General features: G+C 31.0%; 1 protein-coding gene across 5 annotated transcripts in view; it reads left to right on the forward strand.

Annotated features, from left to right (window-relative positions):
* The first annotated feature begins 591 nt into the window (after positions 1 to 591).
* The window catches only part of LOC143243908 (coiled-coil domain-containing protein 63-like), a 76,874-nt gene continuing 57,066 nt past the window's right edge, over positions 592 to 20,399 (forward strand). The window contains exons 1-3 of one of the 5 annotated variants that reach the window (XM_076487683.1): positions 592 to 862; positions 8,787 to 8,949; positions 16,098 to 16,287. In XM_076487683.1, coding sequence (XP_076343798.1) covers positions 8,792 to 8,949; positions 16,098 to 16,287 — 348 coding nt within the window. In that variant the 5' untranslated portion in view covers positions 592 to 862; positions 8,787 to 8,791. Of the gene's footprint in view, positions 863 to 942; positions 1,195 to 1,234; positions 1,371 to 1,533; positions 1,678 to 8,786; positions 8,950 to 16,097; positions 16,288 to 20,399 lie in introns of those variants that run through there. The other 4 variants (XM_076487680.1, XM_076487681.1, XM_076487682.1 and 1 more) reach the window with 4 other exon arrangements.

A 20,399-nucleotide genomic window follows, 5' to 3' on the forward strand; every position in this document is an offset into this window, starting at 1 on the left:
TTAGAAAATTAAACGCCAGCATTCACACAATTAAAGGATAGAACAGATGTTACTTCCAAAGAATGACTAAAGAACGAAATGTGAAAGATGCTGATACTAATTAATAAGTGACAAGTTTAGAATAATACTATATTATAGGAAGTTATGAAACGCCTGGAATGTTTTTTACCCCAGCACCACATTGCTTAAGTAGTGCCATATTACGTCAAAAGGTAATTCTGATACGTTCTACCTCAACTTTATATCGGCCTCAGCTAATAAAATGAGTTGCTGATTTGGTTATTCAAATTCGTTCAAATATAACGCACTTAATTCATATATTTTAAAATCACAACAAACCAGATGAAAAATAATTTATAATAATGTTGTTGTATTTAGTTTTAATCTATAATCCTTTACTCTTAACTAAGAATCTAAAATACCTTAAAATTTGGACAGCATATAACTTATCTTCACAGTTATCAGTCCATTATTATTCTGGGAACTAATTAGTTATTTATTTAGTGGTTAATTTCTTTTCATATTACTGCAATAACTGATAAAAAGTTATACCTTTTCTAGCTCCTACCCCTAGAGTCACAACGGGTATTGATACACGATAGACAGAGCAGAGATTGTGTTGCTTTGTGTTTAATTAAAAATAAACAAATTTTTTTAACATTTGTAATTGATCTTAAAAAAGACATAAGCATGAAGATATATATTAGAAATTAAGATCTGTCAACAGAAACCTACTGTGGTGTATAACTGAAAGATTAATAATATTCTTTCTTTACTAAAGACATGCTGAACCATTTAAGAGAAAATCCTTTGATGAAAGAAAGAACTTAAGAGGGAACACTTGTATTATATTAGCTTTGAGGTTAGTACTTATAAAACTCGATAATTTATTTAAGAACACTAGTACACAGGTCCTGAAAAAGTCTAAAGTTAAAGGTTACGTGTGTATACTTTTCGTGTTTTATTCTGGAGCTATTAAACTGTGGATGGCGTATTGCGTTATTAACGAAAACAGCAAATAAACTTTTATGGTGTCAGCGCAATCATGTTGTCATAGTAACACATTTTTGCATCAGTGATGGCAAGTCGTATTTCAGTGGTTATTTCTGCCAATATTTGTTAGTTCTTTCTACATGTTTTCTAAATTACTTAAATATTCAATGTAAAATACTATATATTAATTTAGTTTCGCAGGTAAGTCATGTACGTGCATGTATTGAAATAAATAAACTAACTTTATTCCGCTCTATTTTTCAAGTTAACATTGGAACAACCAAATAAGATATTATTACTCAATTTACTTAATTACTGGATAGAGAAACAGTACACGTACTCGTAGTAAACTATTAGTACTTCTGCTAATAGTAATGGTAATTATTAATGCTAATTTTATTAGTTCTACTACTAATCGTAATTATTATTAATAAGATAATATTAAGACTTAATTTGTAGTCTTCAGTATTATCATTGTGACATCATCATTCAGATATGTGCTGGTGACCTGATTTCTCTGTTAGTGTACATTCTGGTGCATTATATCAGTAATTTTATTTCGTATTATTATATCTTGGAAAACGTACAACTTAATATATTTGTACTGTCTAACAAGTAATGGTTTTCTTTTGGACACAGTATTTGGTATTTCACAGTGGGTTCTTAGATTAGTATACTAACTCAGTGAGTAATCAAGAAAAACATTTTTATTAAAATTATTATTCAAAAGTATAAACTGATGAGTTTAGAATAATGAAATGCTAAGGTATTATCTTGAATACAAGTTTTATTTTTTGGGTAGTGCTGATCTCAATGAACTACATGTCTTTCTGCAGTTTGTTTTTCCTTATGTTCCTATAATATGCTCGGTGAGAATATTTATAATATGGTGATACTTGAAGGAAGTTATGAGTATGACTTTTAAAGAAATTATGAATTTCTTTGCAGTTCAGTATGTGGTTTTGTAATTCAACAATTTTTCTGATGTGTATGTGTGCGTATTAAAATGATTGAACAACAAAGTGAAAAATAACAATTTACAATAATATTCTCTTAGTTTTGTGAATCAACACAATTTATTATTTCAATAAAATTAACAGTTTCTAAAAATGTTCAAAGGCTAAAAGTGTTTACTAATGTGTAATATGCTTACATCTTGGTTTAACATCATTCTTGAAATTAAAAAATATGAGCTTCCACTGCAATTTAATTTTGGAGTTTAATTAATCCCTTTGAAGTTGCATATTGACTAAAATACATGATTTAAATTTCTAATATTCTAATTAATTTAATTTTTGTGTTTTTTATAGAAGCATATTTCTATATTTTTCACACATATATAGTTTAACAGAAATGTTAATTAGAAATGAGAAACCTTAAATAGATTCCCAGATATGTAGTATGTAGATACATATTGTAGATTTCACATTAGGATTATTTGTTCACCACTATGAAATCTCTGGGTAGTTAATATGTTGACAAAAGACAAATTACTGCTACACCTATGTTATTTAGTTTGTATTGATATAAATATAATCTTTTCCATCTAATTGAATTTTGTTTTTCTTTTTATGTTGTCTCATGCTATTTTCAAAACTGAGCCTCATTACTAATTGTTCAGGTCACATAATAAAGGTGTGAAACAAAGAGATAGAGAAATAAAACTGTTGAAAGAGAAGGTAAATAACATGCTTCACAAGACATGGATCATTATACCTCTAAAGAATAATATTTTTTAGCAAATAAAAACCGATACTTTGGATCTAACTATTGTTGTAAACAATATCAATAAATTGACATTCATATATACATGGATGAGGGTAAGGATGTAAATTAAACTTTGTGTATATTTGGATATTCAGAAAACAGTTGACAAAGTGGTACATAAAAGGCATATAAAAATTTATTTCTGTAGGTATGGGGAATAAGTTAGCAAATTGGGTGAATGGAAGAAAGCAGAGGGTTGTTGTAGATGGAGTTCAGTCAAACTGTATTAATATTGAAATTGGTGTATATCAAGTGCTCAGTCTTAGGATCTTTTTTTTCTTTTAATTTACATTAATGACATTGATGAAGGAATAATAAAAAAATATTTAAATTTCCATATGGTATTAAGGTATTGGTTGTTTAAAGAGAATGCACTTGGTTTACAAAAGGATTTAGATAATTTAGTGGTTTGGATGAATAAATGACAGATGGGTTTTAAGTATGATAAATGCAAGATATTTCACGTGGTTTATCATAATTTGAATTATAATTTTGATGGAAATAATCTTAACAATGTTATGAAAGATAAGGATGTTGGTGCAATGGTTGATCAGTCTCTTAAGCCATCCAAGCAGTGTGTGCTGTTATCTATAGAAGTATTGAATACAAGTCTGATGAGGTTGTAATTTCATTGGTTAAGCTACATTTGGAGTATTATGTTCAGCCTTGGTCTTCATACTTTCAGGAGAACATTGAATTATTGGAAAGAATTTGGAGGGCTACTGGAATTATGCTTAAAAAAGATGGGTTGTCATATGAGGAGAGGCTAGGATTTCTGAAATTGTTTTCTCTTAAAGAAAGTGGAGTTGAGGGAATCTGATTTAGGTGTTTAATATTGTAAAGGAAATTGATAGTGTTGATTCATCATCTTTTGGTATACTTAATGGAGACAACAGTTGGACTAGGGTACAGAAGTATACATTTTGCCAGTGTAGTATTATTTTTAGCTGAGACATTTTTATTTTTCTGACAGGATGGTTGGCTTTTGGAATGGGTTTTATTCAGTTCTTTAGAGGCAGTAAGTTTAAATGAATTTAAGAAAAGTCTTGAAAACTATAGAAATGATAAGGGCTTTGATGTATTTTTATATATTTGTAATAACTTAGTTTAGAGGATAGGATAGCCTAGATGGCCCAGTAGGTCCCATGTTGTCCCTAAACATTATGTTATGTTAAATGTGTTGTTTGAATAAAACTCCCTGGAGTTGCACAGAAATGAAATTTAGAAAATATTTCTTTGTGAAATGAATTAAATGTTATATAATGCTAAAAATACATAACATAAAATATTTTTGAGTCAAAGAATTATTGAAATAGAATTAGCATCATATTTTTTATTTAAATTTTTAAATTTGGTGCACAAGTGCATTGCAAAGTAATGAGAGTTAACAAGTCATTATTCTTATTCATGGTATTGAAAGTTGTCTCTATAGTAATCCAGAGATAAAATAGCACAGAGTTGCCTAATCTTAGCAATAACTTGAGGTTTAAGGATGTGGTTTGTGGAATAATCAGGATAGTGATATGTTACTGATGGAATGGAAAGAGAAGGCATGGTGAAATTCAAAATTAGTACATAATTATTGTTGCTCCCTTCAGTTCTTTATTGTGGAAATCACAATTAGGTTATCATTGTTCATTGGTGTTATTTCTAACTCTGTTGTCAATACATGTGTGATGTAAATTGCAGAAGATTTATTCTTCTTTCTTCAATATGTCTGTACTGCCTATTTTATGACTATCTTGCTGTGTACAAACTTGTTTTTAACTTCCTTTAAAACACAGTTGCATGTTTCTTGTGCTGTTAGAGTATACCATAGTCCCTTCCAGTCTCTTCATAGAAACTGATGGCTGTTCACCATCTTTTCATATGTCCTTTTCATCTCTTGATCATTTTATTTTGAACTTTTGTGTGTGTTAGCTAACATGGATTGCAGCTTCTCCATGTGTTATTACAGATATTCTGGCAATTTCAAAGGTAGTGAGAACCACATGTGAATCTACTGAGAATATAATTTTACATTTAAATGCAAAATTGTGCATTTCAATGAATGTTGGTTGCAATTACTCCTTATATTCCTGCTGTTTCAGAGCTAGTGGAGACAGTATATGAAATCTAATTTCAAATTTACTTTTGAACTTATATGTGAAGTAACATGGATTGTAGTCGCTCAGCATATTCTTGCATATATTCTGCTGATTTCAAAGTTAGTGGGGACCAAATATATGTGTAATTTACTGTAAATGTAACTTCACTTACAAATTTGATAACCAAATGAGAAGGAAAAAGAGAAATATGAAAGGTAAGAATATAGTGCTAGTTTTGAAAAATTTTGTGCAGGTTATGGGTAGGACGAGCACTGTAGCAGACAAAACTAACCTTGCTAGCTGAGCAAAATTTTTTCCTTCAAAAACAAAAGAAAAGGGTGATTGTTATGCAATGTAAGCATTTACGTGATTGTTATATTCTGTATACAACAACATGAATACATCAGAATATAAAAGCTGATATAGCATTTACAACTCATCCTGCAAGTTACTATCAAATTGTATAAATAAGGCATCCAACTACATTCTAAGTTTTGATAGTGGCATAAATAACTGCATCAGAAAGAATGTAGCAGCAAAGTGAAAAGCACAACTGTCAAGAAGAAAATCTAAATTCTCAAACATATGTGCCTCCTGTCACACTTTGACTTTATCCTGACAAAGGTTTGTTATCTTTGCCTATCTAAACATTAATATGAATCTTGCCTCACTAGCTCCAGCCTTTATGCCTCACTGTATTGTCCACAGCAAGTTAAATCTTGTGATTCTCTCCACCTACAACAATGTGACCTCTGCCCCAGATCAATATATAAACTCCCTATTATTAGTTCCTATTCACTTTTCTTGATACCAGAACATGGCTTTATGTGCTTGCTGCAGGTTTCACTTATATGTTGTATAACGTAATATCTACACTTTGTACAATTATTTTTTTACCTATCTTATTGGGTTTTGAGTTTGTTTTCTATTTTCTATACACACGCAAAAATTCTGAAATGTTTCATATATGAATTCTAATATTCAAATCACTGAAGTGGAGTCTTCTACTCTTCCATCTCTGGAGTCAAGAATTGCCCAGGCATTGAGGAGAGGCTCCCTTTTGCTAGAGAATGACCAATCCTTCATATGCAGAGGGTCTTACAAGAAACCTGATGTTTTTTCTCTTGTTGGCTCAAAATATGAGATTGTAGGTGATCAAGAGAGGACTGGTGAGAATTTGTGCTCTATTTTTCTGACTTTTTTCTTTTCTCAGACAGCTAATCAGGAGCCTTGGATGGACATCTTGCCTTCTGCACCATTTTTTAAACTAGTATATCAAGTATGTAATGTCTTGAGCAATTATCCTGTGGCTTATGAGTCTTCTCCTTTGTTGGAGGAAAGTCATTCAGTTTTTACACCCTTCCCATACATGGTTGTGCATGCTTGGAGATTTGATGATCAATTTGCTACCGTGCCTTATCCTCTCCATTTATTGAATTAGCATGCCTTAGCTTTTAACTCTTAAAGGACCCATATGTAGAATCTCAGAGGTTACACCTCTTCTTCCTATTCATTTTAACTTAACTCAGTTTTCCTGGATTGGTTTGCCCCTGACAACAGGTTTGCATTTTGTTCTCCTTTCCAACTGTTGTATGAGGCCTATCACAAGTCTTCTGCTCAAATGTCAGAGGGTGTTAGGCATTTATTGACTTACAAATTGGTAAGGTTATCAGATTCTGCTCCCTCCTTAGTTTCTTGGTTAGTTTATTGCAGGATTATTTTGGAGAGATTCTTTGCTTCAGTATGTTTGACTTTCTTCATTGGCCCTTAGAGATGTCATAGAAACGTTTTTTTCTCAGATATCCTATTTTTGCAGGTACTCTAGATTCCTTGGAATCTCAGGTGAATGCCCATTTCCAGTTTTCTTTTTTGACTTTGGACTCTTACTTTACCTGGTTTTATACTGGATGGCTTCCTGTATTTTCATTCATGTTTCCAGACTTCCTGGGTTGATTGTACATTCTGTCAGAACACAAGAGCAATTCTACCCTAAGCAGCAGGCATCTTTTATTTGTTTGGAGCACCAGCAGTGGCATTGGTGACTACTCTATGGGTCTGGTACTGTAGGGGTTCAACTCAAATGATTCATGTCCATATAGGAGACCTTTGCCATGGATCAGTGAGTCATTCAGGGTTTTACAAATAGATTAGTACTTTATTTTAAGTCTCTTCTTTCAATGCCTATCATACTGGTTGTCCTTCCACCCCCCAAGGATCGTCTTGCATCTAGTTGTCAAGTGCAAGCCATCCAGGATGTTCTGTTCAAAGTGGTCATAGAGTGCACTCTTAGACTATTCTACTGAATGCTTCTACATTTCCAAGCAAAGTGAAAGTCACTCCAGATCTCTTTGTTTACAGCTGATTCTGACTTTATTACCATTGTTTGGTCCTTCTTCGTTTGATCGGGTGAGTTTTGCCATCTCATTTTGTGCTCTTATTCTCTCTCTCTTTCCAGTCTCTTCTCTCTCTTTTGTTATTTTTAATTTGTGTTCATGTTCTTTACATTTCTAGTTTTCTCATTTTCTTCTTTCAGTCTTTCTCAACCTGTCTCTTCTATTACTATTATTCTCTCTAGTTCTTCATGCTGTTTAATAAGCTCTTGTAGATCACAATCTTTTATCCAAGCTGCTCGTTTCTCTCTATCCTTTTGTGAATATCAATTGGCATGGTTACATATCATGGTTGTAATCTCTACACTGTTTTGATCATCACCACAGTTATGCATATATAGACCTACTTTCACTGTTCATATTTTCTTCAACTACTGTGTATAACTAAAGTATATGATCCTGACTGGCTTGCCAAATGTCAGGTGTGGTATGAAGGACAGGGTTCTTTCCAATAGATGTCTGTGACTTGTTGGCAATAAATTGAACAATAAATAGACATTAAACAATTTACATGTTTTACAATAATATATTTGAAACAAGAGAAACGTAAGTACAAAATGTGTTACACTATTGGTTACACCAGTTGTATCCATACATTTAAGTAATTGTCTTTTTTTTGTCAAAGTTCATACAGTTGGGTTTAATTACTTTATAACACCCTTTGACAAGACAGATCATTACTCTTTATTTCTTTTATTACAATACAAACTGTGAAACTCTCGCTTTATAAATTACTCATTATGGCTAAACTGGCAATCAAGCAGTCTAACTTTACTGTCATTAACTTTCTTTCACTAGCTTTCTTACACCCTCTCTGTTATATCTACAGGTATTTTTTACATGCAGAAAAAGACAACATTACAAAAGTGTATTACAATAATTAAACTGTATACATGAAGTATGACTCATACAGCATTACATAATGAAACTTGTCATAACTATTGCTTTTTAAGTAATTAAAATTTAACCCTCTTGTTACAAAAACAAAATAATCATTTTCTGAATAACAACTCATAAACTGAACAATTGTATATCAAACAACTGGTCCCTCTACCATTTCAATGAGGGATTCTAGCTATTATGTGAATAGAGGTAAGGTATTATCTGGGGCAGTTAATATTTTCCTACTTTGAAGATCTATTTCTGATAGATATATAATGCATCTTACACTTCTCCCCACTCATGTGTATCTTTTGTGCTTAATTTTGAAGTGATGATATTGCTCTACAGTAAAGATGGAGTCAGTTGTGCCAGGAGGGTGTGTCCATTCTTATTGAAGGAGGGTTATTGCATGCTGTAGCACAGATTTACCACAGAAAATTATGTAATTGTGGGTAAGAGCATCACAGGTAGATGCTATAGAAAATAGCACATACAGAGGGCAGAATAAGTCAAGAAAAACTATTATGTGAGTGGAGGTAAGTATCTATTAGAAATATATTTTCAGTATAAGAAAATGCAAATATTCATAGCATAATCAATTAGTGCTTTCAAAAATAAGGTTTTGCTTTAAAATATTTCATTTATTCCTTGGATTATTTTCTTTCAGTAACAATGCATGCTGTTGGTGCCCAGTCTGATGTCAGTATTGAAGCTGAGAATGAAGAAACAGCTGAAGCTGAACTAGCCAGGCTTCAGCGACAAAATCGTATGTTGGTGTGTGACCATAAAACTTATTCTGAAGAACCAAGAAATATTCTTTTGAAACAAAGGTTAGTATTGGTGGTATAATGTTTATTCTGAATTTGTTGTTTTACAGATAAACTGTGTGGTTGAGAAAGTAGTTAGCTGGAGTTTGTTTGAACTTACTTTCATTACTTTTTAATAAGTTAAGTGCAATCTGTTATCATCTGTAGAGAACATTGCTAAGTGCAATCCTGTGTAAGGATTAAGTTAGTAATATCCCTCAGTGGTTGTTTAGGTAATACTGAGAAGTTAGTGTCTTAAGTATTTATTCTGTGAACAACTTGTCTCATGGTATTACTGGTTGAACAGTTTGAAAATGATGTGTTTTTTTTTCTATTCTGAATCCAATAAGTGAGACAAAACAAGGAAAAATAACCAAACAGGTAACAGAAAGGTATGAAACCATGCGTCCTGCATCCTAAGTGAACAAAACCTGGTACCCTGCAGTCCAACTGACTCATTAGATCACATAACATAATGTTTAGAGACAGCAAGGGACCTGCTAAAACACTTAAATAAATAAAAATAAACCTTAAAGCCAGTCCTCATCATTCATATATCTATCAAGCTTTTTTTAACTCACTCAGATTTACTGCCTCCATAACATCCACAAGCAACCTTTTCCATGAGCCAACTGCCATATTTGAAAAAATAAAATTGTCTTAGCTGAAGGTGGCTTTTATTTTGCTTCAATATATATTTGTTACCTAACTCTGTAATCTTTGTTGTTAAGTATGAAAAATGTTGATACTTCAACATTATTAATTCCTTTTACAATCTCAACCACTTCAATCAGATCCCACCTAACTCTTCCTTTTTCAAGAGAAAAATTTGAGAATTTCAATCTCTTTAAACATGACAACTCCCTTTACCTCAGAAACCATTTTAGTAATCCTTCCATGAACTATTTCCAACAATTCAATATCTTTCCTAAGGTAATGAGCCCCAAACTGAACACAATACTTCAAATGTTGCCTAACTGGTGATGTATGCAATGAAATTATAGTTTTTTTAGACTATTATTCAATATTTTTGAACATACAACCTAAAATCCTATTTGTCTTACTGCTAACAGCAGCATCCACATTGGTTGGATGGCTTAAGAGACTGATCAGCCATTACACCAAAATCCTTTTCTTTCATGACACTCCTGAGGTTATTCCCATCCAAATTATACTTATAACTGAAATTATGACAATCCCCATGAAATATTTTGCATTTATCATAATTTAATTAAAACCCATTTGCCATTTATTTGCTCAACTCAATAAATGATCTAAATCCTTTTGTAAAGCAGTGACATCCTCTTTACAGCAAGAAATATCTAAGACTTTGATATCATTAGCAAATGTAACTAATTTGTTGACCATTTCTTCATCTATGCCATTGATGTTAATCTAAAAAAGCAAATGTTCTGAGACTGAGCTCTGAGTTTCACCACTTGCAACATTAATTCAGTTAGACTGAACTTCATTTATAACAACCCTCTTCTTTCTTCCACCCAGCCATTCTTCTAGCCAATTATCAAACTTATCCCCCATGCCTATGGAAATAATTTTTATAAGCCTTTTATGTGAAACTTTGTCAAATACTTTCTGAAAATCCAGATACACCAAATCTACATCTTCAGTTGTATCGACTTATGCATTAATATTTTAAAAGTATGTCAAAAGATTTGTAAGGCAAGATTTTCCCTTAGTGAAACCATGTTGACTGTTAAATAAAATTCTAAACTTTGTTAAATGACTTTATAAAGCATCTTTTATTAGTCTTTCCAAAACTTTTCCCACAACTGATGTAAGACTAATAGGTCCATAATCGTTAGGACAACTTCTGTTAGGGGTTACATTAGCTAATTTGTAATATGTTGGTGCTTGTACATTATTCAAGAATTTTCAAAAATGTGTGGCAAGTGGTTTGCACATCTAATCCTTGACCTTTTTTAAAACACTTGGGGAAATATCACCTGACCAAGGAGCTTTATCATTCTTTAAATTTCCCAATTTTATTTTCATAATCATTAGATAAAGACTTCCTTTATCATCTATCAAGATTCCTTTTCACATCTTAATACTTTGTTTACCCCTGATATACTTTTAAAAAATCGTTACTGCTCATTTTTATGTTTTTAGCCAAATTTTGTTTTCATACATTATTTTGGATGACCTCATTTCCTCTTTGGCCAATTTTCTTGATCTTTTATAATCTTCTAAATCTTCTATAATACCAGTTAATTTTATATTTTTTACATTTGTAATGCTTTTCTTTAATTTTATCTCTTATACTCTTTGAGAGCCAACCTTGTTTTTTACTTGCAGTTACCCTTTTCTTTCTGTAAGGAATATGTATTTGTTTTTAATATTTAATTTTTCTTCAAAACTTTCCACACTTGCAGATTGTCTCCAAATAACTTAGCTGCCCATTTACATCAAATAATTCTTGTTGCATCCCTTCAAAATTTGCTTTTTTGAAATTTTGAATTAAAATATCATTATTTCTTATTTCCACATGTACCAATTCATCTAACTTAATACAGCAATGATCGCTTGTACCTAGTTGTTCCCCAATATCCATCCTTTCAACCATGTCTATGTTAGAAGTTAACAATAAATCTAAAATAGCATTATTTCTAGTACATTCCTTCACCAATTGGTTAAGAAATCCTTCCTGAGCAGTTTCCAGAAACCTTTCTTCTTGATGGTTTGACTCTGGTATTACCCAATCAACATGTCTGAAATTAAAATCACCCATAACTATGACTTCATTAATAGCTGAAATCTTAATCTCACATTAAAGTTTCTAACTTATTTCATCAGTTTGATCTGGTGATCTATAACAACTTTCTACTAACAGCATTCTCCCTTGATATTCACTAATAGAAAACCAAATGGTTTCAATCTTCTTGTTATTACCCTTAATATTCTCAATTTCAAAAAGATGTAACTCACACTTAAGATATAGTGCCACTCACCCCTTTCTCTACTACTATATTCATAGTAAATAGCCTATAAACATGTATTTCAAAGGAATTTCTTTGGTCAAAAATCATCTACATTTAACCATGTTTCAGTTATTACCTTTATATCAAAATCTTTTCCTACTGCTAGTGTCTTAAAATTGTCTTTCTTATTTATTATATTTGCTGTATTACAGTAGTAATACTTAAGCCTATTATTATAACTACTGTTATATTGATTTCCTATTATAAACTTTTCTCTATCTCAATTTTATTTTATTTAGTTTATCATTGCCCTCACTATTATCTAGTCCTAGTTTAAAACTTCCATTACAGCTGAGTTATTAGTCCTTGCAAGCATGCTAGATCCTCTCCAATTTAATTTAAACATCCATTCCTAGTTTTTAGCATGCATTTATTAAATAAAACAATGTATTTAATTTGTCTTACAATCTGACTGCAAGTTGAATTGTAACTAAAGAACCATTACATGTACTAAGCCTAATCTAACAATATACATTACCTTAATAAAATATAAATTAAAAGCTTATACCTATTATTTTAGTCCCAAATCTTACTAAATCTAATTAGTTTTTGTTATCCAACTATAATTTCTAAAGATAAAAATAATAAAACCAAATAACATTAAAATATTCACAATATTATCAGAACTTAGCTTTCTAACATCTTTTCAACTAGCTCACAGATGGGTGAACAGGCATACACACTGTTCTTTTATTGTGTTTGTTAAAAATATTCTTTTTTTTATCACTTCTTGTCCATTATTTATATAATTTAGTGTAGTCTCCTATTTATAATTAACTCAGTTCACCTGAATATATAAAATTGGAGCACTAGTGAATAGTTTTTTTTTCATGCAACATATAAGTAGAAGTTAGTTAAATATAGATGAAGTAGAATAAATTTTAGTCTTTTAACCTTTATTCATGCATGTGTTATATTAGTTTCTTATGCATAAAGACTGGTGTCACAAATCACAAATCATAATTTAAACTGAAGTATTTTTATTGTGTATGTATAATTTATCTCTTAAAAGTATGTAAAATATCAAATGTAAATAAATTTATCTGTAGTTGCATTTCAAAGCTTTATTGTATAAATAAAAATCTTCAGTGATGCTTTTTAGAAATAATTATTTGTTTAAAGGTAAAACAGATATCTCCATGAAGTTATTAAATACTTGTTTGCACAGTAGAATGGAGATTGAATAAGTGTACTTCAGTTTCTTTCATATTTCACACAGTCTAAAGAGTTATATATCATGTTTATTCATATCGTAACAACAGAATTCTCTCATTGCTGAGTGTAACAGGAATTTATCTTTTTAAAAATGTGGTATGTACAGGTGAGACTGAATTAATTGTGCAGCTCTATCTGATAGGTCTTCTAGATTATAGAAGATTAAATTAGCATATCAGTTATGCAGTAATATTACACCTCTTCCTGGCTAAATTGATGTAAAATCAAATAAAATATAAGATATACATTTTTAATCAAAAGGCACAATCTTTATTATTATAATGAAACACAAATACACTGTGTGTGCATGCTGTTTAGTTACACATGACAGTTGCTTTTGCTGTATCTTCTTGTCCAACCATTCATGTTGAAAAAATGTACTAGCTCACTATATGCAGTGTTTCATAGCTTACAAGAAACCTTACATTTACTCCAAGCAACATGCATTACCCACATTGCTGACCATTCTCAATACAGTATAGGAGACTGTAACCTCTAGATATTACTCAAACAGCTACTGAAGGACACTTGTTAACAACCTTAATTAACATCATGTCGTATTAAACAATTCTCCTCTTGGGCTGTAGCACGTATCATCCACAGAGTAACAAAGGTAACTTGAAACATATTTAGAAGAAAGAATGAATTTGGAATAAATATTGTAAGAAGATAGAAACATGATGTATACATATACAATAATACTTTTAAGAAACATTTTTAATTTAGTTCATCTTTGTATGAACTATTTATAAGGATATCAACATAAATTCTTTTATGAGCACTCAGTGAAGTTTTAAATATACTTTAAGAGCATTTTAACAGGTAGTGGGTATCAAAGCATGAATCTAAAAGTTCTAAAACAAAGATACATCTGTTCTTTCACTGTGTTTTTTTATTCTGTGCACACGTTTATGATATACTGTCACTAGAAAGTGGTACGGTATTCATAGTATATGTTTTATCAATATCCTTTTGGGCAAAATAGACATTACTCTAGAAAATGAAACAAGTGTCAATAAGGCAACTTCAATGAATTTCTGGACCACATTTACCTGTCATTACAACATGTAAATTAGGTAACAAACATTTTTGTAAGTTCCTGTATCAATAAAGTTGGTAGAAAACATGATATGCTTGCATATCACAAAGGTAAGATGTATATAGATTTTGTAAATATTTTTAACTGTTACAAACTACTTGCATTAAGCACCTAAAAAAAGTAAATATTTAAATATATACTGTGCTTTTAGGTATGCAGACTGAAATAGTTATGCAGTAACTAGATTTAATGAGCCAATAACTAATACAAAACTCTATTAAATTAATAATTAGTTTTTTCTTTCAGTAAACATTGCACAAAATTTACCTGTACATTCAAAACCAATCATTAGTGAATTGGAAAATAAGTATTTCAAGCAAAGAATTGTTTAAGAAGTATGCAGTGTTCTTGTGAGCCATTGTTTGTTAAATTACAATGATAAGTCTAAGACTTTCAAAAAGTAAATATGTTATAAAAAGAAGAATATTAACCCTTTACTGATGAAATATTACATTTAATAATAATAACTTGCCACTTCCTCAAATAATACACATTGTATTTAGCACCAGGTTAATGTACTTATCAATATCTTTTTTCTTTTCTTTTTGTCTAAGTAGCATCTAAACAGTGTTTTTAAGTTTATGGGATCAATATACAAGGGTGTTGTAGAAGTAAGCTATTCTTACTATAGAATAGATGAGACATTATCTTTGCTTTGTGTTATGTATATTTATAAACATTCATTTATATAAATAGTATAAAGTAGTTCAAAAGATGTTGGGAAGACATCTGTTGATATTCCTACACCTGTACAGCAAAGAATGAATTTTCAATATGATATCTTCATTCACAGACAGTTTTTTGACACTGCACACTGACATGCAAATGGAAGGTTGCTGTATAATCATTTACATGTCAGTATGCACATTTCTCATGTTAACATATGTGATGGTAAGTGGGAGTATCAAAGCTAGTAGCAAGTGAAATGTTGCATTAATAGAGAGCAGTATAAGTTGAGAAAGCTTGTTGTGAGAGAAGATATGTATATATTGGAAATACCTTTTTGGTTTAGGAAAATGTTAATGGTAATTAATTAACCAGCATAGGAAATTTTCAGAAGGAAGAGATTTAAAGAACAGGTCTAGGAAACTCATTACTAATGTGTTTTATTGTACAGTAACTGCAAGTATGAACTGAAAATGTCTGATTTGATATTTTAACATAGTGTTAAAAACTTCAAATTTGACCATGTTTATATAACATTGTCAATTAATGTATAAATACTTACATTATTGGAATTATATGTGATAACAGTACAAGGTACTACATTTTTTTACATCTAGTTTTATTCTTATAATTTATATTATTTATATTTGATAATAAATTAATGCATATGATCACTTAACAGGTCAGAAGAAACAGTAAAGTTGTTCTGTTAAAACCAGTAATTCCTGATAAGTGTGTGTGTTTTCTTATAGCAAAGCCACATCAGGCTATTTGCTGACCCCATCGAGGGGAATTGAACCCCTGATTTTAGTTTGTAAATCCGTAGACTTACTGCTGTACTAGCAGAGGGTAATTCCTGATAAAGCCACTACATGAAATGTTTAAAAATGAAGAATTTTCATTTGATACTAGCTGTTTTTCTTTATTAAGATCATAAGATGGCTTATTGAATGCTAGTCTTTTAAATTATATAGTGTAAGCAAGTAAGTGTGTAAATGTGTGAGCAATATCTACTAGTAAAATGGTATAAAAATTTCATATTTCTCTTTGATCATCGTAATTAATGTCTCTGTAAATTATCAAATAACATCCCTTGAAGTTAAACTGATAAAAAAAATAGTCCTGCACTAGATATATCTTGAAATAGCTGCAGATGCAGACAAAGTTCATAAAATTTAGTTCCTTTCCTGTAGGAAAATTATAGAGGATTTGCAAAAAGAAAAAGCAGAGTTAGAGCTTAAGCTTCAGTTAGTTCAGTCAACCAAGAATGTAGCTAAAGATAAAAAGTACACAGAGGAGTTAAAAAAATTGTTGGAAAAACAAGACAATTATAAAAAAGAAATTGAAGAAGAAAAATTGCAACTTTCAAATATTGATGAGCAAGTAAGTGTGATGTATATAAATAAAGATTAAGTTTTTGTCATGACATAATATATGTATATATATGTGGGAATGAAACTTTATAAAAATAAAAACTATTCACTAATTAAAAACTAAAATGAAAAACTAATTTAATATATACAGATAAAACTGCACATACACAAAAGCATAAATATCAGTTTTGTAATTTCCAGAATACTCCTCACTTTCCAAAGTAAGTCTCTCTATAACAAGACCTATTTAACAATGTAAAACTTTTCTCTTTTTTCTACCATAAAACTTTTAATAGATAAGTGTTTGTTGTTTCAGCATGTATTTGTTTGCAAAAAATAGAAGATAATTCATGAATAACATTTTGTCAGTTGCAACTAAATCTAGCATTTATAAAAAATATTTTCTTTCCAGTAAGTTCTATAATATAATTAGTGTGTGTAATATTGGGTTGTCCAAAAATATATGCCATTTTTGAAGTGCGAAGTTTAGAAAAAGTATAAACCAGTGTTGTAAAACATGCTTTAATCATAGTAAGCACTATTTGCTTCAATACACTTTTGCCAACAGGTAACAATGCTGTTTATGCCTGTGCTGTAGAAATCAGAGTTTCACTGGTCATTGAACTTCTTGAAAGCTTCTTCTGCAGCTTCCTGGTTTTGAAAACATTTATTGTTCAAAAAGTTGTCAAAGTGCTCAACAAAATGAAAATCTGTAGGGGAATGGTCTGGGGAATAAGATGGATGAGGCAGAACCTTGATTCAAATTTTAGAGCATCATCCTTGATAGGTCTCATAACATTGATTTTGTTGATTTTCAATCAGCTCATACAGAACCCACTTATCCAACTTTTTTGTCTTTCCAATCACACTCAGGTGGTTGGAAGTGCTTGACTTGCTTGTGCTTGGTTTTTCTGCAAGCTCATGTGCTGTTGTATGATGCTCTGTCTCAACTGCTTCTTCTAATGTATTTCTATCTATGAATGTCTTCCTTTCACAATCTTCATGGCCTTTAATACTTTTATCTCTATGTTGAAACCTGTACATTCAGTAACAGATCCATGGCTGAATGCCTGGTTGGTGTTCCGTGCAGTTTTAGTAGCCTTTGGTCAAAGTTTAAAGTCATAGAGGAAAATCAGATGAAAGTCCTTCTTGTTCAATGCTGCCTTGGTGGTTGTAAAACTTACTCTGAGTAGAGCTGAATCAGTAAACAATGAAGACACCTTGTAAGTGATAAACATTGGATAAAACCAACCAATGATAAGTTACTCAATATTCAGCTTCTAAATGTCATTGTAAGAATTGTGACATTTATTTCTGGACAGCATAATATAACCTTTCCCACAAATATAACAGTTTAGTTTATTGTAGGTTAAACTAATCTCATCATATTTCTTTATTTTTCGGATTTAAAATAGCATATAAATTTGGAATTGTGTTTCTGATAATCTAATTTATTTATTTTCAAACTTAGCTTTTAGGTTTAACTAAAATTCTTTCCAATTTTTTTGATATCTTTAATATTTGTCAGGGTTTATGAGGCCAGATTCTTAACAGTAGTGTCTGTAAATTGTTGGCTATAAATTTAAAAATAAATGGACAGCATACAGCACACTTGTTTTAAATAATATATTCACAACAAGTCAAACATATTTATGAATAAGTTTTATTGCATTATATAGTTGAATTTATAGATTTAAATAATTCTTTTTTCTGTCAGAATCCACACTGGTTGGTTCAGTTATTTTAGAACCCATTTGACAAGATGAATTATTTCTCTTTATTCCTGTTGTTACAATACAAACTGTGAAAAGCTCTTTCCTTAGAAATTATAACTAAACTGGCACAGAGGCTAACTTAACTTTTTCTTTCACTGTCACTCACTTAACTTTATCTGACTTCTCTCGTATTCACTTTGTCAACTATATATATATATATTGTAAAGTCGAGGCCTAGAAATTTCTTCAAACTACAAGATTCTGTCATGTAACAATACTCACTTAAGGCAACAAAAAATACAGCAGGTTCAAGTGAAGTTAAATTACAGCCATTGAACTACACACATAAGACTCTCACCAAGTTTTAAAGTAATTGAACCAGCTTCAGTGCACTTTGACAAAAGGAATACCTCAAATATGAGGACCAGATGATTATTGGAAGAGCTGTGTTTGACTGTGGTGACTCAGCAACAGTGTAAGTGAATTATATGTGGAATACTAGTGCAATAGAAATAGAAGAAGTTTGGCTTGTTATCTCAAATTCTAAAGCAATTGAATAGGTCTAAGTGGACCGTGAAAAGAAAACTTTTATGGGGTTTATGATATACCTGTGATCTTTATAATGTAAAGAATTTATTGTACATATGTTTATTTAGTTTAAATGTATATTATTTTGAAAACAAGTAGATTGTATGCTGTTTATTTATCTTCAAATTTATGGCCAACAAGTCACACACACCTATTGAAGAAGAATCCTAATCCCAACAACAACATACAGTATGTATTTATTCTATCAAAACATATAAGTAAAAGTCTTTAACTAACAGTTGGCAAGCCACATCCAGGATTATATAGTGGTAAGTGACAATAGAAGAAAATGTGAATGACAGCAGAAATCAGTAGGCCTGTATACACACAACTGTAGTAGTAATGAAAATAATGAATGACAACTGTAATAGTAATGAAAATAATGAAGATATTACAATTATGTTATACAATCTTGTCAACAGATTTTGATAAAGGAGAAGAAAGAGGATCTCAAGTATGTTTAAAAGATGGTGAACTACTAGAGTTTGTTAAATTAAGTGAACTAAAGAGAGAGACACAGATATAGAAGGGACAAATTGAGAAAGAAGAAAATGAAATACTAGAAATAGAAAGAATAAGAGCCTAGGCTTGACATCAAAAAGTGTCATGGATTATGACAAATTAAAAGTGGCTTTACTAAAATGATTTGAACTTACTGAAGAGGTTTTCATCAGAAGTTCAGAGGAATTAAACCTGACATTAGAAAAATTGTATTTCAGTTTGTGGCATGTCTGTGGTAATATATCACCATATTAACTGAATGGAAATGAGAAAGTGAAGGTTCTGCAAGACACTGGGTACAATAGTGCAACAATGAGAATCAGTCCAGTATCTAATGGTCAGGTGACTGGTAAATTATGACGGTGTGTGTTATGTGATAGGACAGTGATAAAGTTTGCCATGGCAAAACTAAAGTTTGTTACTCCATACTATGTAAAAAATCTTGAGGCCATGTGTATCAAGGAACCACTTTACATCTTGGTGATAGGAAACATACCAGACAGTAAGAATTTAGAGGAGCAACTAAAGTAACCAGCCTCTTAAAATATAAGAGTGACAATTCAAATGTAGTTTCACAGGAGCTGAAGAAAGTGCAGAATAAAAACCCTACACCACAGAAACTCTGACAGTGCTCAAGAAAAAGTCAAGCACAGTACAAAATGGAATTAAAATTACAAAACAGAGGACCTGAAAAGACTATTAATCCAGATATATCAAAACAGCTTTACTGGGTGTGAGATGTTATGTTAGTTAAAGGCTTTTATTTCTTAATATTATAAATATATAATGTTTTTTTATTGGGCTCAGTATTCTTCTAAGGTAGGTGTCTGTGACTTGTTGACAATAAATTCAAATATAAACCAACAGCTAGCACTCCACCTATTTTCAAAATGATACATATGGGACCTTCACTTTTTGTCCTCAACATAACCTTCATCTATGGCATGGTATGATTTTTTGGCATTTCTCAATATTTGACACATGTTTCAATCAATTTTCTAACTTGAGCTGATCATCGGTTGTGCACTTACCAATTCTGGAAATAGCACTTCCTTCTTGTAGTGCATCTGACAAGTTTTTTCCATTCTGTTTCTTCTGGCAGCAGCATCCATGGTGGCAGTCAATCTTTTCTTGTTTCTTACCAGTATAATCTTTGTAAGTAGCTCCAGTTTCTTTATGTTGAGATCTTAAGATGCTTGTGTTTGTTAGTGATGAATTTGCACTCCTTTGCAATATGCCCTACTTGATAACAAGTACATAACCTCTTCTCCAAATTTTCTGTGTATCTCCTGTTGTCTTTGGTGAATTTGTGTTTCTA

The sequence above is a fragment of the Tachypleus tridentatus genome, chromosome 2 (genome assembly GCF_004210375.1).
Source record: "Tachypleus tridentatus isolate NWPU-2018 chromosome 2, ASM421037v1, whole genome shotgun sequence".
Classification (NCBI taxonomy): Eukaryota; Metazoa; Arthropoda; class Merostomata; order Xiphosura; family Limulidae; genus Tachypleus; species Tachypleus tridentatus.